The 25,494-nt window shown below is 43.8% G+C and overlaps 1 protein-coding gene across 1 annotated transcript in view; it reads right to left on the bottom strand.

The window, feature by feature from the left end:
- bchs (WD repeat and FYVE domain containing 3 bchs) overlaps nucleotides 1-25,494 on the bottom strand; it is a 244,799-nt gene that overhangs the window by 185,288 nt on the left and 34,017 nt on the right. Inside the window, exons 12-18 of the mRNA XM_070538948.1 lie at nucleotides 21,250-21,342; nucleotides 14,362-14,555; nucleotides 12,775-12,913; nucleotides 10,597-10,697; nucleotides 10,353-10,495; nucleotides 5,988-6,077; nucleotides 146-377 (exon numbers count right to left, since the gene is read on the bottom strand). Of these exons, the coding sequence (XP_070395049.1) occupies nucleotides 146-377; nucleotides 5,988-6,077; nucleotides 10,353-10,495; nucleotides 10,597-10,697; nucleotides 12,775-12,913; nucleotides 14,362-14,555; nucleotides 21,250-21,342 (992 nt within the window). The remainder of the gene's footprint in view (nucleotides 1-145; nucleotides 378-5,987; nucleotides 6,078-10,352; nucleotides 10,496-10,596; nucleotides 10,698-12,774; nucleotides 12,914-14,361; nucleotides 14,556-21,249; nucleotides 21,343-25,494) is intronic.

Here is a 25,494-nt window from a genome sequence, read left to right as displayed (position 1 = left end):
GAAACTGATTAATCAGTGTGTCATGTACCTACTGAACACAATTTACGACTCTACAAACAATGACGCAAAAGTATCATGCCAGGCGACAAACAAGGCAATAAAACCTGCCCGTCATACACAGATACACTTGTCACTATGGCCCCACCTGAGAGTCGTGGCCATCGGCGATAGAAGGGACAAGGTGTAACATGGCCACGACCACTCCTGGGTGCACAATGAGTGGGTCTGGGCTCGGTGCCGAAAGGTTGAGTGTGGCCAGCACAGGCTTCTTGGCCTGAGGGCTACCCTTGCCCGTGGTTTCAGAAGCCTTCTTGGGAACCTCGACCGTGCAATGCTGGGTAGGGGGGCAGGTCACCAGCTTGGTCAACGCCATGGGCCTGGGAGATCCAACCAGACATATGCAGGGGCACTCAATGATGCCTTGCCAAGTGCAAAGAATGACCCACACACAATCCAGCACAGGCGACAACAAAGCAGGCTCTGAAGAGCTGAAGGCTTTGCCAGATGTCCTTGCAAGCACCCAAGCTGACGCACACAGCACTGCCTCCCCTCCCCTTGTCACTTTCGCCTTTTCTTCACCTCTATGAACTTACTAATTAATCATCACATGTCGACTGCTCTGATGCGGTGGTTTACATGCTATTTCTTTTTTCTACATAAATACAGCTGTTGGCAGGCATACATTACTCATCCCTGGCATGTAAAATTGAATACTGAACCAAAGCCTACTGGATGCAGTAGATACATTATGTGTTTAAAAAAAGTAGATGCCCTTTTTGTGCTGTTAAGGAAAGTTTTCACTTTTATGTACAGTTTTATTTAAGTTGCTACTCATGCAGCAACTTGCAACTAAATGACCTCTGCTTCACAGCCAAAGCAGGTGGTTAGCAAAAACTCGAGTGCTCTTGGAATTTTTTGAATCCAAGTGAGGTTTTCACGAGACTTAGTTTAGGAACTCCTGAACAGAGAAAAATTTTGCAAGAACCCTCATACTGTCATGATATGTATGCCTGTCATGAAGCTGCATCTGTTAAAAAAAAACATTATGTCTGTTTTTCACTTGCACTTTAGCTGATTTATACGAATTCTACATTTGTGTTGCATGTTGCGCACATGGCTATGAGTATGCCAACAATATAACAACACAGTGTCCACCGTAGTATCACACTTTATGAGCTGTTTTGCACAACATGAAGACGGTTCATCCTATTCAAGGCCCAGCAGACTAAATCTGTCCATTAAAAGTCATGAACTGTCATGAGAACCTGTTGTTGGGAAGTACAGTTGGTGACATCTGAAACCCATCTCCTTATATTTTCATGAATTTGTCGTTTAGCCATATTCTAAGCAAGTGAACAAGGGTGTACAGTCGCCGACAGATTTTTCGGACTTGATGGATATTCCGGACTTCATAAATGCACCGTCAGGTTTTCCATAGAGCTAATGCATTTTTGCAACCAATTTCCTGGATGAATTTAGGCCCCAAAGATAGACTTTCCAGCCTAAATAGCTTATTCCAAGCTACGCTACCTGAACTTGGGGGCTGCCATGTTGGATTTTCCACTGGCTTGGCCAGGCTTGGCTTTCAGTGGACTGCTGTAAAGCCTCCAAAATAGGGAGGCGCACGCTTCATCCTTACGGCCACGCCTGCTCTTCCTTAGCTAACAAAACGCCCCAGAGGACGGCACTTTTCGGTCAGCACAATCATCATACGATGAGATCAATTTGCTTGTACTTTGTGCCCTAAATGTTTTTTATCTATCCTTTCAGTTGAGAAAAAGCTAATAATTTCCCTTTTACAGACCACTTTTAGCACCATGACAATTGCCATGCAGTATTTTTTTTTTTTTTTTAAGTTTCAGTTGCCATTTTGCACGTTTCAGAGCAGATGTGTTTTGGAGACATTATCGCATCTTTGTGTGGCTTTGCATTTGTGTGATTGGCACTACCTCCTGAGCCTTCACGAGAACCAAGTGGTGTGAAGTATGTGGCTCATTCCTTCAATGGTGTTTGGGATCTCTGCCAACAGAGATCGCCAATGCGTTGACACTCTTGTCGACTGTATACGGAGATAACGTCACTCTTGGCCAATTCCAGGCAAACCTGATTGCCTCCAAGCATAGTATGAGGCAGGGCATTATCAGAGATATTTTAAGCCACTCTAAGCCTAATAAATTGTATTTTTTGAGGGTGAACAAGTTTTTTGGACTGTTCGATTTTTTTGACTATTCTTCAGCCCCCAAGAGGTCTTCAAAACAGGTCGGCGCCCGTACTTAAATGCCTCTGTCACATATTTTGTCACACACATGATATAAGTAGTGTGTTTCAGCTTGTGGCAATCACTGATTGCAATATAAGCAACAGTTTGAACTTCCTGGGCACAGTCATGTGATCTGTTCAATGTGCTTATGGCCGCAAATACATTTTGTGTGTTTCGAGTTGACTTTTTGGCAATAAAATGATACAACCATGTCACATATGGTGGTGGTACCTTTAAACAAAGTATGACAGCATGATCACCCACACGAACACTAACATTGTGGCCACACTAAATTGCAAGTGCCGTGTTAACACGATAGCGTTAAAGGGCCCGTGTCGAAAAAAACCTGATGTTGGCGTTGGACGTCACTTGGCAAAACATTACTGGACCACAACCACCCAGGCCTTCAGCGTGGCACAGAGAGGTTACTGAAATAATTGAATTCCTCAAAGTAACCATGTGTAGAAAAATCATAAAATACAACCTAAACACAACCTACAGACAGGATAGCTTCAGATTGTAATTTCAAGGTACCAGGAAACATAATTCTGTTACGCAGAAACTCGAACACGAACCCCTTTTCCAGAGGCCATAAAGCGGCGTACCCAGTTCCTTGCAAACACCTCTATATGCCACTCGCCTCCGCCACATCGCGGTCCACGCAAGAGGCCATGTTTCTACTAGAAAGCTTGCCTTTGTGCATAGCGTTCACCACCAGCGTTTCCTGGTAAACATTACGGTTACATAAGCTGCAGTTGGGAGGAAGCGTGAGAAGCAGTCAAGGATCTTGGAATGCATTCCACTCTCAAGGCAAAGCTTAACTCTTTCGGGACCGGGGAAAAAACAGGCAATTCTGATGGGTGTCAAAAATTATTTTTTATTACGAATAGTCATTACGCTATATTGCTGCAATGTTTATCAAAATGTAGCTAATTAGATGGTCTTTCATGCATAAAGAAAGGTTAGACTTAAAAGTGATATATAATATTTTTTAAAAAATCTCAAATTCAAGATTTGCTGAAAGAACAACATAAAAAAGTTGGAAAAGTCATGGATATACAAGTGGAAAAACATAATAAAAAAAATTCAAGATATACAAAATGTGCTACAATGCCTCCTTTCTTGCTTGTGAAAATTTGGCACGCGTATCTACAACTGTCTTTTTTTTGTGTGAAATCTAGCTTGCACCAGTGGTCAGCCACTCAGGTCCCACGGTTCTTGTGCCACTCGACGAAGCAGTTCCGGGCAGTCGTAAAACACAAGTGAACTTGGCATGTGCTGCAAAAGACATTAGTTTTGAGCTCGATTTTCTTCTGCTCATAGCACAGCTTGCAGTTTCTGCGTTTTGCCACTTTTTCCGGCTTGTGGAGTGCATGTTTTGCGACGGGTGGTGGAGGCGTGTGTGCTTGCTTGGCACCGTCAAGATTCAGAAGCTGCCGAATGAGCTCTTCTCTAAAAGCTAGGTGGTCAAACCCGGCAGTGCGTGCCAGCTCAGGAATCTCTGGGTGCAATGTGCGGTGAGCTTGGAAGAGTACAAAACTGTTCACACATGCAATATCGATGCAGTGGAAGAACAGAGTCTTCCACCACCGTACGCTTCTCATGAGAACATTATAATATCCAATCATTTGATCCGATTTATCTACGCCTAGCATGCCAGCATTATAATCATGGATCAGCAGAGGCTTTGTTATAGATATCTGAGTCCAGGAGTTTTGCCTTCTTTCCCTTCTTTTTGCGGTGACCGTGTCATTTGCAGTATGAACCGTGCTCATCATGTTGACAACACGCCGGTCTTTCCACTGAAGGTACAGGATGTTCTGATCGCGCAACCATCGAATGTCGCCACGTCGAGCTTTTTTTTCCCACCGTGCATCCTTCAGTTCGGCAGGAAATCCTCGGCGATCCTTGCGTGTGGTTCCGCAAGCCAATGTTTTTCGGCTGAGAAGATGACTGAACAGGCTAGTAGAAGTGTAAAAATTGTCCATAAAGATCCTGTAGCCCTGATCAAGATATCTGTGACACAGCTGGCAAACTACGTCGAAAGCTAAGCCATGGGGCCCTGGCTGCTCACGCTTACCGGTATACACACTAAACTGCACAGTATATCCGGTGCCAGGGTCAGCTAGGACCCACAGCTTGTAGCCTCATTTTGTTACTTTATCTTTGATATACTGTCGGATGCCTGACCGCCCTTTCGATTTCACCATGCGCTCATCCACGGAAAGATCGCGATGTGGCTGGAAAAGATTCGCTGACACTTCGTTCATGTGTTGCAGGAGCCACCACATGTATCGGAGCTTTCCTCTTGAACTTTGAGTGACATCGTCCAAGTCTGCAACTTGCAACATTGCGAGTAGAGCTATGAACCGGCGTCGCCGCATGATCCGTGGTGGGAGCAGACCGCTGTACAGATCTCCTACGTTCCAATACAGCTTCAGCCGAGGAACCTTCACAACGCCCATGTAAATTACGAGTCCGATAAACTTTAGCATTTCACTTGGGGTGACTTCTTCCCAAGATCCATCGGAACAAGCATGCGTTGGTTTTTCCAAAATGTGAGTCCAAGCATACTTGTTCGTGTTGTCACAAATTGTTTCGATCACATTCATCGAGAAAAACAGAAGAAAGAAGTCCAGAGCAGTCAAGAATTTCTTTGATCCGCTTCTGAGCGCCACGCCCACTTCTGCGTCCAAGTACACGCCAGGTTCCCGTCGCGGCGAAAACTCAATCCGCTTCTGCGCTGGCGGCAGCAGATCATTGCCGTAGCTTGTTGAGACCCTATCAAGTAAAGATAAAATAATGAGAACATATAGCGAGCCCGTTCACCTACTCCAGAAAGAAATGAATGTGGAACTATGCTCACCTTCGGCTACTAGATGAAGTCCGCGGCTCATCATCATCCGAATCGGAGTCCGAAATAAAATCGGAGCTGCCGAAGTCGTCTTCAGACTCTTCGCTGCTCGGTTCATCAAAAAAATCCGTTGCCGAAGCAGCGGAATCGCGCGATTGACGGCGTTCTTTTCGAGCGACCGGACGCGAGCACGACGCCATTTTCCACTGCGTCCGCCGCCGCCGCAATCGAGAAAATTCTCTCTCGCGTATCGCCACCTGCTGGAAATGAAAGAAACTATGCCGAAACCGAGAGTCTAGTTCCTGACGACCTCCTAGATGGAGCTACATGTCCAAGCGCGCGGAAATTTGAACGGGGCAGTGCGCGCAAAACCGTCGATCATATAGGATCGATGGCCTATGGGCCGGTCCCGAAAGTGTTAAGCATCTTTACAAGTTTTTAGAAATGGCACAAGAGTAAACGAAGAGCACTAAAAACACTGGCTTTCTGCATAAAATGAAGTTCAGATCCATATGCATTATGTGTACACTTTTCTGCCTGCACTGCCCTGTTGATGCTACAGCCAAATTATCATGATGGTGTGAAGCGTTTTAAGACGAGCGAATTGTAGAGCAGACCGGGAACAAGGACACAAGAAGGCACACGAAACACACACCTTCTCATGTCCTTGTTCCCTGCCTGTGCTAAAACTCGCTCGTCTCAAGATGAACAACCAACAAGCCTACATCACCACTCTCATTGTAAAGTGTTGCCTGTCAAAAGTGCTGCCAAAATAACAGAAGCTGACCTTTTATAGAAATCAGTGAAAAGATAAGACTTTAATAAACAGAAAGCATAAAGATGACACAGTGAATTTTATCACAGGTCACTTACTTGTCAAACGAGTCAAGTGCCATGTCATACAACAACCGGATAACCACCAAGGCTGAGATAAGGGATGTTGGCACCTTGGTCAGGTCAAGACTGCATAAAGTAGAAAAAGTTTCTTAATCGTGTAATCCAAAAGCACCACACAAAAGTTCCTACAACTTAACTCTTACTACTTTGTCTTCACTTTCACTCTCACCTTCCCATCTGGTGAATGAATTTAACTTTGGCTTAATTGACTTCTTACCACAGCACAAAAATAATATAGAGTCGATCCCAGATATATAAAACTCAGATATATCGAATTATTGTGTATATTGAACTGTTGTTACAACCCCTTGTAAATCCCATGTAGAAGTACAGCACTGTACTATGGTTATATAGAACTCCCCTTAACTGCCCCATTCAATATATCAAATGCTGCATTCCATAATGATGGATTTGCTTTAGTAAGCTTTACTACAATGAAGCCTTGTAATGCGTTGAAGCATATTGATAGTGAAATGATGTGCAGTGAAGTATACTACCTGCAGCCGTTTGTTATCGGAAAAAGGACCGCCGCGCGGCTTCAAAAATGCAAAAAGCCTCCCGGTCCGATGTGTGTGTTCCACAAGAAAGCATAGAAGCCACTCATTATTTTCAATGAGTGGCTCCAGGCATGGGACGTCGAACTTGAGATGTCTGCGCCACTGAATTTGTCAACTTGAGCTTCCGTGAACTGCACTTAAGGATTGCTGGCGAGTGGACATAACAAGTCTGACCCTAACCCCCCCTTCGACAGATTTCAATGTTACAGTTTACATTTCACGAAACAACAGCCCTCCACATCTGCCCTTCGTGGAAAGACTATCGCAGTAGCAACGCGCAAGACTCATTGCTGTGCGATTCGCAGGCCTACAGTCTGTGTTGAACGCATTTCATTCGTGCTTGCAGGGATACATCAGTGGGAATAGACATCCACACGCCAAGTTTCATTCTAGACGCCAGCGCTCGTTTCTCCCCTGGCAGAACGATTTCACCTCCCACGGATGTAAGTTTCTGCCGTTTCCCTTCAAGATCGCGCCCGCGCATAGCTTGTGCTGCACGTGAAACGTCTCGTTTGCGATGGCGCCTCTTCGGATAACCGGAAATTATTATTGTGCTGTTAACTGTCACGACAGCAATGTAAACACGAAAGGGTTGATGCCACCAGTTAAATTCTGCCGATTCACAATAAAATGGAACGAAAAAAGCAGACGACAGACATGGATCACTGCAGTGCACCGAACAAAGTAAGTAAACCACTGGCAAATGAAGCGATCTCGTTCATTGATCACTTGTGAGCATATGACGGTTTTTACACCTAACCCACATGAATTTCATGATTACTGGGCACATAATCCTTTTACTCAAATAAAAAATTTCAGTTGTCCTGTCTTCTTTCTCGTGCGTGTGTGTGCGCTGCCCAAGAATGAAAATCACTTCTATTGCATGCGCTAGCAGTGGCCGGAGTTCACGCGTGCCTAGAAATTGAATATGTGCACGATGCACTGAGCATGACCAGAGTCCATTCCTGCATCACCACTGCACCGATCGATCGAGTTACTGGACGATACACGCCTGCGTCTTGGTTGCGCAGGCATTACCGAAGCAGAAATTATTACTAATACTATGAACGTCTGTCTCTTGACCACTGTTGAAAAATGGCCAAGCTATTTACGTTGCTGCCTCTATGCTATATTGTAGGGGACGTACTAGTTAAGGTTGTGTGCGCATGTCGTATTTGTGCTATGCGGTCATATATTTTGTATATTTCCGCACAGTGTCGATGGAAGTCAGTTGTCGCCAGCAGAGGCAACACAGATTTGTAGCAAACATTTTGTGGGAAACTGCAAAAATGACTTTAGCTAACATGCATCGTATGTGCCAACGATTTTTCTGGCGGTACATACGATGTCGTTCCCAGTCACCTGCTCAGTGTCACTTACATGGCTAAGCAGAAACCGCCCTTTCGGCACATTGCAACCATGAAAATAATCGTCAAGCACACCAATCTTCTTAAAGGCAAATAGGAGCATGTACATCATCCTCGAATAAAACGTCCACACACACACACACACACACACACACACACACACACACACACACACACACACACACACACACACACACACGCAGGCACACACCATGCGTGGTATGAAACGTGCCCAAACACGCGCAGTGCAAGAGGCAATCAAGGCCGTGTGAATGAGAGATGGGAGAGATGTACACCCACTAGTTGAATTTTGCCCCTCAAGCGGCGCTCTCACGCCGGCGCGAGAGCGCCGCTTGGCAGTGCCATTCTTGTCTATGGACTTGGGTGTTCTGCAGGCTGGCAGCATCTGCCTGGTTGACTGATTATCAACATATGGCGATTGGCCACTTAAATGGTGTATTGTAACACACATATGGCCGGATAAATTCATGCACCATTCGCAGTACAAGTACGCTGATGGTGACGCAACTCATATAAGCTTGTTTGCTTCCGTGCTGCGGGCCCTTCTACCTTATTCTGAATAAAAACATGCAAGAAGCACTTCGATGTGCATGAAGTACATTGCGGTCTCACGGCCAGGAGAAGCAGGCTTTTAGAGTTTGCGCTGTAATCAGTTCATCAAAGAATATTCCACAGTGCGAGTGACCTACGACATTTGTCAGCAAAAACACAAAAAATAAGTAAACTTCTGTGGGTTCAATGTGGCCTTGGAGAAACAAGTAGGTAAATTTCCACTTTTCATCATGATCTCAGGTGACTGTCTGAGATAGGTGGAGCTTTCAAATAAGCTTGAGATAAGCGTATTTCATATTTAGAATTATTGGTATATCGAACTATTTCATGATCCCCTTCGAGTTTGATAGATACATTCGGGATTGACTGTATTACAGTATTTACCTGATTCTAGGGCACTGTATTTTTTTCTAAGAAAATGCTTCCAAAATTGCTTGGGCAGTGCTATCTAATAGGAAAGCAAAAGCAAAACCATGTTCGCAACAACCTACCGTTAGAGCCAGCCTAGCCAGCGTCATCGCCATTGTCATCACAAGATGGCAACTATAGATGGCGACAGAGCGAGTTTTTGCATAGCATGACAACGATAATGATGTGCCATTTTCAATCTCATTAAGAAAGCACATTCAAATGACAAGTTACTTTACATGTTAAGCCAGCAAGTCACATGCATGGCATTGCAACACGAATTGCATGCGTTGCAGGACGAACTAGCGAAATGGTTAGTCTAGGCATGGGCCATCAGCCTGTCTGCGATTGCCGAGTAGTCAGTTCATAAAAGCAGAATATCATACACGCTATAGACTGTACAGAGGATGACATGTTGTGGTTCTCCATAGACAGTGACAAAGTGCTGTCTGAGAGTGATAACAATGAAAATTAAATAAATTTCCATCCTGTGAAGGTAAAGTTTAGTGGTTTCGTATTTGCCTTGTTGCTAGAATGGGATGCTATGTTTTCCTTGCTAAATGGGGTGCGCATTCAATTTTTACTTTGATTAGGATCTGTAATGTCATCTTTATTTTAGTTTTCTACTTTGAAACCCCTTAAAAGTGGGTGAGCATTTAATTTGGGGATGTGTTACAGTAGAGGCAAAAACTTCTAAATAAATCAGCTGTGTGTTCTGATGTTTTTTTGGCCTCTTATTTAATTCGACTGCTGGATAATTAGACCACTTTCGTCAGTTCCATTAGGAGCGAATGAACAGAAGTTGACTATTACCTACTGTAAATCGGAGCACTTGGGAACTTGCACACAGAGGGAAATTCCTTCATACCACACCGTGAGTTCACACTTAACTGTACAATGTGAACGGCATTTTTATCATTCACACGAAACAAACAGTGCCAGAACATTTTCTTTTTTCAAGAAGAAGGCACGGACCAAGATAAAGCTTGAAAAAATAATGTCTTGTTCAGAGTTGAAGCTTAAGGCTGGAACCAGCTTACTCTACATCACTATTTTTGTGAACTGATTGACAAATAAATTGGCATAAATGGCACACTGCTCTCAACATGTGAACTGGCGGCATGAAGGTTACAAATGGAATTTTGTGCGACAGCGCTCCAGCAGGAACAATGAACCACAGCAAAGGACTTCTTTAATGGAAGCCAGTCAGACACAAACTTTCCCTTGGAAAGTGAAGCTAAAAGCAAAACTGTACAACTTGCATTCAGATAAATGACCAAAAACACTATATTCAATATGCGGCAGAATGAAAATTTTCAATGTATGCAATATGACATAACTACTCAATGCTTTTTATTCAGCAAATTTTGTATCACACTAAGCTTGGCATGGTTAATCCCAAGCTTGACACATTGACAACATACACAGGTGCTTACCTGGAATCATTTTGGCCAGTAAACACAGCATGAAATAGGTTTTCTTCCATTGGCACGAAGCTAGTGTCAACAGGACAAATGTCCGTGTTGTTTGTAAAACAGCCAAGCAGTCTCACAGTGTCTGCAAGGCTTGTTTGACAGATCTAAAAGATAGACAGATGGAATATTAAGAATAAATGTGTAAGCCCCAATAGTGCAAAGTCAGTACAGAAGCTCAGCTACTATTTCTGAAGGTTTGCAGTACCTCTGTGGAAAAGAACTTGGCATTCGCTGGTTCATACCGCATGGCAACCGTCATGGTGCTAAAGACTGTCCGCAGAAGAGAAATTATCTGCTTTTTCTCAACTGAAAGGACAGATAAAAGACATTCAGGGGGCAAAGTAAAAGCAAATTGATCTCATCATATGAACACACGAATATGATACAATAAACCTAAAATAGTATTTTTAAAACATTAGTGAAGCCATAAAATTCCTTCGCATAACATAGAACTGTTTACAAGTAGCCTTTTGCAACAAAATCTTTTTGCAAAGCACTTATTGTCAGAAGGAGAGTTATGTGTGATGAAGGTCGCTGTACTTCACTTTGTAAGCTTCTCTTTTGTAGCCAAAACATTCACAATAGAGAGTGGAATAAATGGAAATCCTCCATCATGCTACACACCTGATACTTGTTCATGTTTCCTACCGCAACCAATCTAAGGGGTGATCATATTTAAGTTCTAGAGAATAAAAAAAAATCGCCTTTGGCAGATAGCATAAGTTTAGTCCATGACTGCACTATTCGAAGACGCTGACATTACTTGCACAAAAAATAGAAAGACATATTCAACTAATTAACAGAAAAAGCTCTAATTATTATTATTTTACGTCAGATATTGCAATTTACGAATCGTAGCCAGTGAGCTTACAAGGCATATCTACTTAAAATGAATTTTAAGGATGACACCAGTTTCGAAATACTCACTGCCAAAGTGTGCGATGAATACATAGGCGTTCCGGTTACTTTTGTGCTTCAATGCATAAAACAGCATTTTGTTAAAAAAGTAAGTGGAACAACAGTGCACATTTACTGCGAATTTGATGACACATATTTCAAAACCTGTGCCGTCCTCAAAATTTGTTCAAAGTGGGTATGCCTTGCAATCTTACATGCCACAATCTGTAAACTACAATATGTACCGCAAATTATTAAATTAAGATGTTAGTGAATGTTTGTATATTAGTTTATTATGTGTTTCAATTTCTCGTACAAGTAATACCCACCTCTGAATAATCCAGCTCAAGGACTAGAATTATGCTGTCTGCTACAGGCAAGTTTTAAAAATTCTGTAAAACTAAAAGGGCCCCTCCCCTCACCAGGCCACATAGAAAATTTTAGTTATATGCTGGAAGTCGTTACGCATCCTCTAGGGAGTGTTCTACTGCAAGAATTTTTCAAACTGGTTGATTAATAGCCGAGATAGAAATATTTCAATGCTGAGAACCCATGACTTCAGGAGGCAAGTGTCCCCGCAAACATAGACACTTTCTCCATTTGCCCCCCATCTAGCCTCTGCAAGTGAAATTCCTTCCCTGTGTTCTCCCATACTGGAGCTGGAGAATCACGTGACACATATGTCACGGGCCCTGCCTTATTTCCTTTTCCCGCTTTATTGCTGCGCAGCACACCTCCACTGAAGGTCTTGTGTGCTAGGCACGAAGAGACACGACTAGCTGTATAATTCAGTGCTACACGAACACTGAAGCAGATGCAAGCAGATCACAGAGCATGATCGCGTGCTAGAACACGTTAAAAAATGACATAAATACTTTGTTCAGCGCAAAACAACAGACACAAGGAAGACGACTCCCCCCCCCCCCCAGGACAAGGCGCTACTCTCAACTGACATCATTTTATTGCGTCACTCCTTTATAGACAGCTCAAACTAGAGGAACATGCGCAGTGAGCACCATGCGGTTGAGCCACCAACATCCGATCCCAAGAGCGCACTCATGTGACAGAATCCAAAAAACCAAATTCAGCGCTGTACAAGGTTTAAGGAAGGCACACTAGTGCACTGTGACCCCAATGACTGAATGAAAAATGCTTCCGATAACTCTCGGGCGGTGGTGTCACGGCTCTTTTTCAAAATCGTGGTATCACGAAACAAGGGTTTGCACTTGCATATTTTACAATGCTGAGCCAAATGGGAACCTGTGCCTGTTGGTATTGATCACTCATGTTCTCTAAGGCACTCGTTAACACAGCGGCCTGACTGCCCTACATACACTTTGCCACATGACAAAGGAATCTTATAAACCACACCAACGCCGCAATCTACAAACTTCGCGTGGTTCTTTTCACAATCTGGTTACTGGTTTTAGTTCTAAAACCAGTAAAAAACCAGATTGTGGTTTCTCTCTGTCGACAAGTTTCTCACCTGTATTCCATGGCTCCCTTGGAGGATCAGCCAGGCATCCTTCCATAGAAACAAGGACCGACATAACGTAGACAAAGCCACCCACTTTCCGAAAGACAGTTCGAGTTCGATGGCTCTCCCGAAGCACAAAGAGGAGCGACTGCATAAGACATCATGAAAAAAATCAATTAATAGTCCCAACATAACTGTTGCCAACTGTCATCTGTTGTCCTATTTATATCAACTGTTGTGTTTGACAAAGCAGACATTGTTTTTTCACTGGTATACATTCCAGCCATGAACTACAGTATGATAAATTCAACACAGTTGAGCCCACGTATACGGCCCTACTTAATTGTGAACTTTCCGCCTTAAATTATAGTTTCTTATTAACTAACAAATCATGTAAGAAACCCATGAAAGGCATTTCGCTTATAGTGACCCTTTCACCTCACAAGTTGAGTTAAAAATGTTTGAAAGGACGAAACAACTTTGCCCTGTGAAGTCAACGACCAATTTTTCGAATGTGCCTGATAAGTCAGGGGCCTTCATGGCACTGCCACGTACCCCGTAGAGCCAATGTGTAAGGACGTCTGAAATTTTCGGATGCTGAAACGCATCGCCGCCCGATTTCTCAGACTTTTTGCTGTGACCACAGGTCCGAAATGGCTTCAATTGAAGTCACCACCACCGCCAATTTGATTATCTTCCAGCCTCACACACGCACTCTAGCATGCCTATCTGCTGGCAGCCATAGTAGTCTTGTGCTGTCGTTAGGCCTAGCTGCTTTGACTTTTGCTATCAAGCTTCCTGCTGTTTGGTGCTGTGTTTTACATTTGAAGGATTCGTCGCTGTTGGCAATGGCACAAATTCGACCTTTGTCATCCTTGCTGATCGCATAAAAGTGCAGAAAGCACGGCAAGGGCCAAAGTCATTGCATAATTCCGATTCCCGAAAGTCAGCTTCGCCGCAATACAGCAATGTTGCGCGTTCAAGCATACGCAACGTATTGCGGTGAAGCATACCAAGAGTGCAAAGGGCCCACTGTCATGGGACTTAAAATGTGTTCCTTAATTATACATGCATGTACTCGCCGTCACCTGTTACAGTACGAGCACCGATATGCCTAATAATTGTGCTCACAGACCTTTAAAGCTATTTTGGATAAGGCTGTGGTGATTTGAGCCCTTGAGGACGTTTTTGTTTTCGAAAACATTTGGGTTTTTTCCATGCATTTTTTTTTTTTGGACAGCCCGATTTTCCTGCCATCTTCGCGAACCCTAGGGAGTTCAAAAAATCGGATGTTGACTGTAGCAGCAGCCTCGACTTTACAGTGAAATTTTCAGTGCATTAACACTTCCTAGCTCAGTTAATTTTAGAATTTTTTAGTAAACCCTAAGCAATAAACTAAGCAGAAATAAAAATGAGTAGCAATTTTATATTATTTTCCTTCTTTCAGTTTTCCATATTATTTCCACCAAAAACAATTGAAAAACTTATTGCAACCATACAATTGGTGAGGCAGTTAGGCAGCTAGTGTGTGTAGTCATATATGGCTGCATTTTACAAATCTGTTTCGATTAGCTAAAGACTCTGTAGAAAAAGCACCTTGAGGATGTGGTTCTTGAGGTCAAGTGCCAGGGGTGGTGCCGTGTGCATGAGCCCCAGCAAGGTGCCCATGTCATCGTCCCCACCATTGCTCAATACCAGCTGCTGCACCACAGCCAGCGCTTGCTGTCGACACAAACGGTATGGCACCAGGTTGTGCGCACACCGGGCGCCCCCACATTCTCGGAACACGCCTGTAGACAAATAGTCGTGCTTACAAAACACAATGCATCTGTGCGCAGAGTAGCAATTTGAAGGGAAAGTAAAGAGGAACGCTTAAACAAGATTACACTGATGGGACACTGAAAAATTTAGCTTTACAGCATGCAAAGATTTGGCAGGTCAGAAAAGGCAAAAAAAGAAAGAAAGAAGAGTGGCAATGCCACCTTGAAGTTCCCACACTAGCTGTTCGTGATTGCCTTCCTTTTCAAAATAATATTGCCAGTCAGAACCTGTGACAGTGCTTTTAGTATCAAAAATCCGGGATCTCTGCCAATACAGATTGATGTTTTGATCTAACTCTACAGATACAGGTCTATTGGGGATGGTGGCTAACATTTCCTGACTGTCCAAAATGAGTCGCATATTCTGGGTAAGAGTTGTGCCCAAGCATTCAAGTTTCTCTATGATCTTGGCTAAAAACGTGAAGTGAGTACACAAGTACACTAAGTCCCTTTCAAGTGCATCATAGTGTCTTCTGCAATGCTGTTAATAGCTGCGTTTACACCAGGAGTGTTTTTCGTAATAATCGGCTGCCTTCAGCTAAGTTGCGGTTATAACATCATAAACAAAGTGAGGCTAAGACAAAACATGGAAAAAGGCATGTTAAGGCTTTGAAAATGTAATATAGGCACCAACATATAACTAGGCATTTATACAGGCATGATAAAGATGCCTTTAAATGTTTTTAGACACATATTTGTGCTATAATGTTGAATAGGCACAATTAGGACATAAGGAAAAACGAGCATTTTGCTTGAAGTTCCAGTTTCTAATTATAACATCTTTTAATGGGGAAAATTCGAAAAGTGTGCTAGATTTCTTGGCATAAGGGTGTTTACAAAGGCTCTTCTGTATGTCATGAAAATTGGGGGTTGGGGGGGTATCACTGATATGTGAGTGGTATCACTGATGCGTGAGTTGGTGAAGTAGTCGAAGCCTCACTGCGATCATCTTGCTGAAAGCTTTAGATGATAAGATAATAGGATACAGAAGGTGAAAAAGACGAATGGCACGGCATGTTCTGAGAGAAGTGACAGCAGAGCACTAAGATTATTACAGTAAAACCTCATTAAACCATACCCGCTTAAAGATAGTTTCGTTTTAAAAGTAGTAAAGTCAAATCCCGACTTGGCAGTCAGTAAACATAAAGTGTTTTATATCCGCATAAACCGTACCAGCTTATTGCGTACGTATTGGTTAACACGTAGTGTTTCCTTTTTACGGCGCGCAAACACGGCGGTGCGTCGTATCCATCGAGCGGCCCGGCAGAACAACAAGCCTCAGAGATCAGAACGGCCTTCAAGCGCCCTGTGCATTTGTGCGTGAAGCCACATCAACATAATTTCAGCACCGTGTCAGAGAGCGTTGTAGCATCATGCAAACAAGGAATCCCGTCATGCCGAAGCACAAATAAAAAAGACGCCAGGTGCGCAGCATAGAAGAAAAATTAGACATCGTTTGTGCTATCGAATGTGACACGAAGAAGTCAGCACTGGCACGTGACAGGGATCTGCTGTTGACTACGGTGTGTGGCATTTGGAACGCAAAGCAGTTGCTCAGCAGCGCTGCTGCGATCGCGAAGAGATGTCGGTTACGAGGTTCGATTCTTTGCCATCGTTGCCTCTGTTATTGCCGAAGTGTCGACTAGCAACAGTGATGAAGACGACACGGAAAGCGACAGCAAGGCCAATTCAGGCCAGACAGTGGCAGAAACTGCATGTTACGTCAGCCTCATGAATGCAATCGTTGCGATGAGAACAGCACCCCGCAATGAAAGAGGCGCCCCGCGACTTTTGCAGCGCTACCACCCGCGCACACGGAGAACATCCAACGCCAACTAGGGAGCTGCCATTCAAGTGTTTGCCGAGAAGAGGGGGCTGGCTGAAAAGCTAGCTTGCAGCTTCAGTAAGTTTGAGGCCGCTGTCGTCGCTACTAGGCCGCCGAGCCCGCGTACACGGAGAACATGCAATGCCAACAAGGGATCTGCCATGCGAGTGTTTGCCGAGAAGAGGGGGCTGGCTGAAAAGTTAGCTCGCAGCTTCAGTAAGTTTGAGGCCGCTGTCGTCGCTACTAGGCCGCCGAGGCATCAAATGAAAGTAACACTCTTGTCACGTGAAGTGAATAAATACTGCATGTCTTTTTCCCCTTTCTTCGCACTCTCTCTGAGTTCCGTTTTTGACAGGTAAGTGGGCAATCTCATGTTATTTCGGTTAAGCAGTACTACCGTTTAGTATGTACGTTTTCCAAGCTCTGGCCGACTACAGTTTAAAGAGGTTTCACTGTACACCGAGTTAAATGCAGAGAAGCACAGAGTGAAAGAGGGAAGAACGGTATATGTGGTGAGCATCAAGCTTTTGGCAACACAGTCATTGTGTGAAAAAATTAAAAAATTTAATTATAAGGTTTTACATGCCAAAACTACTTTCTAATTATGAGGCACACCGTAGAGGAGGACTCTGGAAATTTGGACCACCTGAGCTTCTTTAACGTGCACCTAAATCTAAGCACACGGGTGTTTTCGCATTTCACCCCCATCGAAATGCGACCGCCGTGGCCGGGATTTGATCCCGCGACCTCGTTGCTCAGCAGCCCAACAGCACAGCCACTGAGCAACCACGGCTGGTACATTGTGTGACTTGCAACCACTTGACCAGGCTGACTGGCACATGTATCAGTGGTTTGTGATACCATATGGCCACTACCTAAGATTTACGTAACGTGCAGAGGTGCCCTTGTAAGTAAACAATATGTCCAGAAACAGCGCTTCATTTGGTGCACACTTTGAAATGGTCACAAGAGGACAGCAGTGATCTTTTACGCATTCAGGTAATCCAGGCACGGCACTGTAGTTTCGCCACAGGGTTGGCGGCTTTGTAATAAAGCAAAAAAAGCATAATGCAAAATTTTTGTAACAATACCCCTTAAAGTCGATGTCGGTGTCGACAATGACGTGAACAGGAAAACTGTGAGGCACTTTGAGTTCGCACCCTCTGAGCTTTGCAGCCAGTACACCCAGTCATTTTGTCCACTGCGGCATTTGTACTGCAGACTGTAGGTCTCAATGAGAGTTATCAGCACCTGGTGCATACTAGCAGTGCTGGAGAGAGTAACTGCTCAACTTAATTACAAAGACAATATGCAAAATTTATCTGACAATGTAATCCATTTTAAAAATAAACTAAATAAATATGAGGTCAAGCACAGTGCACTGAGAAGGCGTAAACAGCAACATTAGTCCCATTCTGCAGAAAGCCAACAAAATTGATATCAGAAATTTTACATGCATCACAGTTTTTTTGTTTTTCTTTTTAAAGTACACCACAGCCACTGCATGCATGACTGGACCTGTTAGTATCGAATCATGTAGTACTGGGGAAAAGGGCAGCCTTGTTTAATTTTCATTGCTCAAAAGCTCAAGAAACTGTGACAGGTAGTGCCACTCACTCGTAACATTTTTGAGCCCTACTAATACTGATTACCTTTCTGATTGATTCATTTTGGGGTTTAGCATTTAACAGTGATGTTCTAGTGGTGTGCTCCGGATTTATTTTGACCACCTGAAGCTTCTTTAAAGGGGCCCTGAACCACCCCTCGGGCTTGGTGAAATAACATAGTCTGAGGGTAGCACATGCTGCTGTGAACATCTCAGCCAAGTTTTGCTGTCGAATGCGGTGCGTGGAGCTCGCAAGCAGATTGCGAAGTCATCTTTCTCTCAAACACTCTCTTTTCAACAGGAGGCCATGTCCTCACTCTCTTATAGACGAACTATTTCATCATTGGATGCATTATTTCATCATTCCTTAAGGCAGCTGCTATTAGCCGATAGCTGACATCAAGCTGCAGCCAGCTACATGGCGTGGATACCGCAGCCGCCACGAGTACCCTGGTTAAGTGCACTGTGTCTCGCTTGGGACAACCACGTTTGGCTTATGTTTAGCGCATCGTAAGCACCAAAGGCAGAAGTCGTGGCGCCTACGTTAACATCCAAAATAAAATCTTAACTACGCGCCACATGACATTTAGAAGGCGAACCAATTTGGGCACACCCCACTGCGCCATAGCTTTCGCAGTACAAGGCATTCAAGAAAGAGCGGGAGCACAGTGGAGGCCGTGTTTGCTCGCCAATAACTCCGCTTCTGCTGAACGCATTGAAGTACTTTTTGCAGCAAAGCGCTTCTGAAATAGCCTATTTTTACTTCAAATGCCTTTCCCACTTCAACAAAAAGTGGTTCAGGGCGCCTTTAATGTGCACCTAAATCTGAGTGCACAAGTGCTTTTGCATTTCACCCACACTGAAATGCGGCCACTGTAGCCAGGAATCAAACCCATGACTTCACGCTCAGCAGCAGAGCATCACAGCCACTGGAGTCTCGCAACAGGACTTTGGCGAAAGATCTGGGCTGCTATTTTGTAGCAATGCCTTTTTCGATGCTAATGCCTTCTCACGGTTTTCGTGTTTGTGAGTGATTGCATTTGAACACACACAATGCAGAAAGCGCAAAAAGGCATCAGCATCGAAAAAGGCATCGCTAAAAAATAGCAACCCTTAATTGTAGAGTGACATTGAAACTTCTTGCAAATACAACCTTAATTTAACCCATTAGTGCCCACTGTACTAGAACTAGTACACTTGATTTTGCATCCCTACCTCTTGAACAGCTGAATATTTCCTATTAGCTATTTCCATTTCTTCTACCCAGAGGGTACACACACACAAACCTTAATACAAGGCAGAATCTACTGTTTCATCCATATGTAATAATTTCGTGCTAATTTTAGCAAAACTGTGGACTCACAACAAATTGGGGTGAAGCGTAGACTGTTGGGCCACTTGGTGCATCATGTAGTATTGTTGAGCGGAAATACGGGTGGGAAGAAACGGAGTTAGCATCAATCCTGTTCACTCCGTTTCTTCCCACCCGTATTTCCGCTCAACGACACTACAAAATTAGGGTGAGTACTCGCTTTTCAGATGTTACTGCTCGCCTGCTTTATATGGTGTTTGGTACATATGTTAAGAGTGTTAGAAACAAACGGTCATATCTACTGCTTTATTTCAAAGAATGGAACACACATTCAAAGTTTCGTGTACTTATAGTACACTGGGCGTTAGCAGTCACAAATCTGCGCTTTCATGTTCAGTTGTGTTCCAGCATGAATATGGAGGTTATCTTCGGAAGAAAGTCATTTTGTCGCTTGCACAATGCTCTAGATGCAGCTCAGAGTGCAGCAAACATAGAAGACATTGATATTGTGACTGTGTCACCAGAACCAGCTGAAGATACAAATGAGGCGGAAGGCGATGACAACGATGCTCTCGCCATGAACGACGTCTGCAGTTATTTTAGGTTAGCAATGTCTGCAACAATATTCTTCCAAAATGGTTTCATCGCAATATAATTATTGAAGACACACCTAGCGGCACTCGCGATGTCGGCGTTGTCCTCGCCGTGCTTGCTGGATGTCACTGTAAGTGTATTTGGACGCTCAGGCGGATCGTCACGGTCGGTTGCTACTTCAAAAAACCGGAAAGCAGCTACGATGATCTTGTCACGCCCGAGCAACATGGAGATGTGAGAAGGCACGGCCACTTTGTGGTTTGAAAAAGGGTGCTTCCAAATATTTCATAGAAGGAGGTAAAAGTGCAGTGACAAGTGCCTTGGCCATTGAAACTTGTGGGGATGCGCGACCCTTGCGCCTCCCCTGACGTTTTTCCCGCATAGCGCGTCTCCTGTACTCCCGCTTCGCCGCGTGGCCTGCGTGACGCCCGTGCAGTCGAAGTGGTTGAAGCGCAGTGCGAGAGATGGCGCGAGTGTTGCGCTGCTAACGCCGCGAGGTTACTTGGGCGCCGAAAGGAAGGCGCTCACCCTCTTGGGTTCGAGACAGTAAGCGGGACGGACGTGCGGTGCCGCACGTGCAGCAACCCTCTTCCCCGGCGGGTCGGCGCGCGGCGAGGACGTCCCGCGTGCGCCCGGCGACCCATGCTTCTGCGAGACCGTCTCGCGTGGCCGCCTTCGAACGCGCCACCGTTGACGTGACCGAACACGCGAACGACCAGGCGTTGGGATCCAGCATGGGGCGAACATATTTGCTCGCGAGGACGCGGTGAGTCGGACTTCTAGATTTGTCGCGCGCCCATCGGCATGTTTTGTGGATAGCAACTCGGCTAGCAGGCGTTGATCTAAGAAAGGTGCAATAAATGCCCTTGTGATTGTTTGCACTACTGTGTTGTCGTTCCTTTGTCCCAAGCGCACGGAGGAGAACCCAATATCTCCCACAAACTCTATGCACCCAGTTTACTAGATGTAGTACACCATTGTTACTTGGCAACCAATAAATATTTCTTGATGATTTTTTGAAAACCTGATATTTGTTTTATGCTTTCATTATTCGCAAATTTTGATCAAAATCACGCCCACAGTTTCATCATAGGTCATAGTGGGTTAAGATGGCTGCAAATGTATGCCACAATTTACAATTTTCAGAGCCTGTATCCTTTACATAGATTTAACAAAAAAAGGAAAAAAAAGCAACTGAAGGGGTTGGGAAACTGTTTATCTTCACAGTAAAACATGTACTATACTTCCCTTCAGTGTAACTATGTAAGATTCTACTAACAATGTAAATTTTGTGTCACTCAATGTTTAAGAACATGGGGTTACTCACTTGCATTGTTTGAATTGCCATTCAAGAGAACAGTGAGAGTTTCCATAACAAGAGAGCCCATTTGCTGCTGTTCATCAGGAATAGGAACCTTTGCTGAAATGTGCAACAAGCAAGAGGATACTGATTACACGCATCTAATATGTTTATATAAAAGGTATCACCACACACACACACACACACAAAAAAAAAGAAAGGTGCCTCATTGCACAACATATGCACTTGTAGCCCTACAAGTGAGAATATGGCAGTAAAAGCTCACACACCATTCATCTCACATATATTTCTGCATTTGGCTGTGAAACATACTAATGTTTTACATGGTCCATTACTGCTGAAGTAACAAGTTCTCTCTAGAACATCCCTTTACTCATACTTACTAATCTGGTGTATCTCACATTTCCTCGAAGCTCATATCTACTTATAGCTGGTAGAACTCTCATTACTTACAGACTCACACAATCCGAATGCAGGCCCTTTCAGGAAAAAAAAAAATATTATGGGACCGATGTTATACAATTTATGTTCCCCTCCTATCACGCACCAACAATAACTTTATCCAGATTGTGTGTTCTAAGCAACACTCAGCTATTTAACTAAATGATCACACACCTATAACAAAGCAGAATGCAGTCTTCAAAGCCTAGCTTCAGGAAATTAAGTGCACGAAAAACACATTTTAATACCACTAATTCATAGTAAAATTAGCATGCCGATACACATGGCATAAGAATCTATCTAAAGCAACTTTTATGCATAACATTACCCTTCCTTTTATTATTCATGTGCTAAAAACAAGCAGCAGCATTTTTTTCCTTTTCTTAACACGAATACCCAGAATGAAATAAAACAAGCATTTCATTTACATGTAAACTACAGTTAAACCTTCATATAATGAACTTCAATATAATAAAATTGTCAATGTGTAACAAAGTATTTAACCTTTTATAACTCTGTGTTCACAGAACATCATGTATTTGAACCCCAATATTATAACGAAGTGTGTTTATATTCAATTTCAACATAACGAAATTTCACTGGTTGCAAAGGAATACCGAGGCAATAAATGGAAACTGCCACGGGCGCAAATGGTCAAATGGTTGAACTCAATTCGGTTGCTTGCGAATGCACCTCTCAAATTGTGTGCTGTGCGACAGAGAACCGTCGCCGAGCAGAGCAGCGTCTGATAAACATAAGCAGTAGTACTAGTACTAAACGCAAGACCCACCCTCTCGCCATGTTTCGTATAAAATCCAAGTGTGATAAAATCCTATCGAGCCTCGTGTGACAAGTGCTGTAGATGCAAGGGAAAGTGTGCAGAATGAACCGAGAAGAATAGTGGCTTCACGCATGCACCTGTGAAAGTGGTGGGAAGCGGTGGTAGCAACGCGATCAAACACATGCTAGGAAAGGGGGCGAGCATGTCTCCTCTCCTCTAGCCCGGCAGGCACAACCGGGTGCACACGCTGCCTACGCACCCTATCATGGAGCTAATGCACTGCTTTCCTGTGAGTTTAGTGCTGTAGGTAATGTAATCTACAGTTTTGGAGACGAAGCAAGACAAAGCGTACACTCCCCTACGTCTGCGCTCTTCCCGCCAGCATTGTGGTAGCAGGCGTTCATAGTCTCCCTGTACACGCTTGTCACTATACTTGTTAATTAGTAAGCGAATGTTTACTGCAATTTACACAAACGATAAAACTACGAAACTTCAATTGTCTTATTACATTGCTATCGTTAGCAATGCTTCGCCTATTGGGTGAAACTACAACTTTTTCGTTCATAGAGCCCATACTGCAGAAGCAATGCATAATGGCTACCGAAATTTCAAATGCTGCACCGGATCTTGCTAATATTCTCAGACATGACATGTGTGCAATGTTGCAAATTTGCAGCAAGCATGGCAGGCGTGAAGAATGGGTTGTCAACTGTCACATTGATTTCATGCAACTTTCAGCTTTCTTTGTGACATCTGACGGGTTTTGATGCTGCACTAGTCAAACTGCATGGAGATCAGTCAGCTGATAGCATCGTCCCACAGTGGGCAACACCATCAGCCACCACTGCGGAGTGGGCACAAAGGCTTCACAGGCTTCGTTTCGTACCGCCAAAGTGAAAATATCGTCAACATGGCATGAAACCATATCTTTGGTCGGTCACTCTCAAGTTCAACAAAATGAAAAATATTTTATGTCATTGAAATTCGTTTCTTCCGACTGCCCAATAATTTAAAAATTTTTACGGCCTCCTCCGCGTTGAGAAAAATTCAGCGGCAATTATATACTTATTTTCATAAGATGTGGCAATGCAGCCATTAAATGTGATATTTCATTGAGACAAAGTAGTCGCGGTGTGCAAATATATTAGTATTCAATTCGAAAAACACATCTACCATTTGAAATATTCGAACCTCCAAAACATGAAATGAAATGAAATTATGGGATTTTACGTGCTAAAACCACGATCTGATTATGAGGCACGCTGTAGTGAGGGGACTCCGGATATTTAGACCAGCCGGGGTTCTTTAAGCCGCACCTAAATTTAAGTACATGGGTGTTTTCGCATTTTGCCCCCATTGAAATGCGGCCGCCGTGGCGGGGATTCAACCCCGCGACCTCGTGCTTAGCAGCCTAGCATTATAGCCACTAAGCAACCGCAGTAGATGAACCTCCAAAAATTGCCTTGTCGGCTTTTTTATGTTAGCTTTGCCGCAGTACAGTCTTGTTATGAGGCGAAGCGTAATGGTCGTGAAGTGAAGCATATAAAAAATAAGAAGGGCCACTGCTGGTGATGATGGCTACCCAAAGTAATCAGGTCAAGTACCCACGCTGCCTCTTCATACATCTGGACAACACCAGCCACCAGGTGGAAATCTTGCTCTGCTACTAATCTGGCTAAGTGCCTAAAAACAGGGTTTTGAAACTACAAGTTTGACCAAGTAGCAAGCTTGGCAATATTTTTACTCTTGCTCTAAAGTAGTTGAGTACTCCAAGGACTCCTCAATGGTAAACTGGATTAAAAAACAGGCTTTAGAAAAAGCAAGGAAAATTTCAACACCAAGGAAACCAGATATTTCTTCAACAATGAAAGCTTCTGAAATGGCTCTTTCCATGTCAGCCCTGTTGAGAGACCTTTATAAGCTTATCAACTGGCAGCAATTTTCACTGCAAGAAGCACATGTTGAAAGATAAGTGCATCATGAAATTTGGGTCAAAAAGTAGTTTCATAGTGAGCGATGGTTTAAGCATGATGTCCACTGTTGGCTCAGCTTGTGAAGAGATACCGGCTGGTACCAGATACTAGTGTGTCCAGTGAGCAGCTCTTTTCAATGTCTAAAGGAATTGTGAAATGCAGGAGGGTGGTTGCTACTCCCCAAACATGTCGAGCAGCTATCATTTTTTCATGACAACATTAAATAACTGTGGTTATGATGCTACCAAACAAAAGTGTTGTACTAGAGAACTTTGTTGACCAGAAAGCGTAATTTTCCTGTATGTTATTTGCTGTACAATAAACCTGCTCTTTTTTTTTTCTCGTACCTCTGGTTGGTGAAAAGAATTGCATTTCTGCAAAACTAATAGTATTCATATTTGAAAAATAATAACAAAAATATTTGATTTGATACACCTTGGTTTTTATTCTTCGAATTCACTTTCATATACGCTCACTCCTACAAAGCAGTCCTAAATGCAGTGCACTGCAATGTACACCAGATGCACATGTAACACAACAAACTTGTCTTTATCAATCAGTGAACTGCCTATAGACCAGAACACGCTAGTCTCGCACCCAGACTAACCGAACGCATACTCTCGCACCCGGGTTGCCCGGTCGACCGGCGCTATTTTGTACTGGGCTGCCAAAGTGTGTTCGCCGGCGACCAATAGACATGGCAAGCGCCAGCTCTAGGGCTCCAAAGTGCGGAAATGTGCCCGTTCACACGGATCCAAAGTAGAAGAAGTCATCTGGGCATCATTGCGTCGTGTTTGGAAAACAACCAGCGGAAAAGGAGCAGGTTGCTTAGCGCTGTTTGCGAAGAGCACAACACACGTAGGGAATCGTGCCGGTGCGGTGTTTTCAGCCTGCGCCGATTTCCATCCGCAACGAAGAATGCCAAGCTGCGCCACCGGTGGATAGCTGCAGTGAATAGGAAGAACTACCAACCCAGTGAAAATGCACGAGTGAGTATTCGATCTGTGTATATTTTGGTGCCACGTTCAACTTTGCGCCCTACAAACGTAATACGCA

This window comes from Dermacentor albipictus, chromosome 1 (assembly GCF_038994185.2).
Source record: "Dermacentor albipictus isolate Rhodes 1998 colony chromosome 1, USDA_Dalb.pri_finalv2, whole genome shotgun sequence".
NCBI lineage: Eukaryota > Metazoa > Arthropoda > Arachnida > Ixodida > Ixodidae > Dermacentor > Dermacentor albipictus.
The sequence above is the reverse complement of the archived record's forward strand: the minus strand, read 5'-3'. Positions and strand labels throughout refer to the sequence as shown.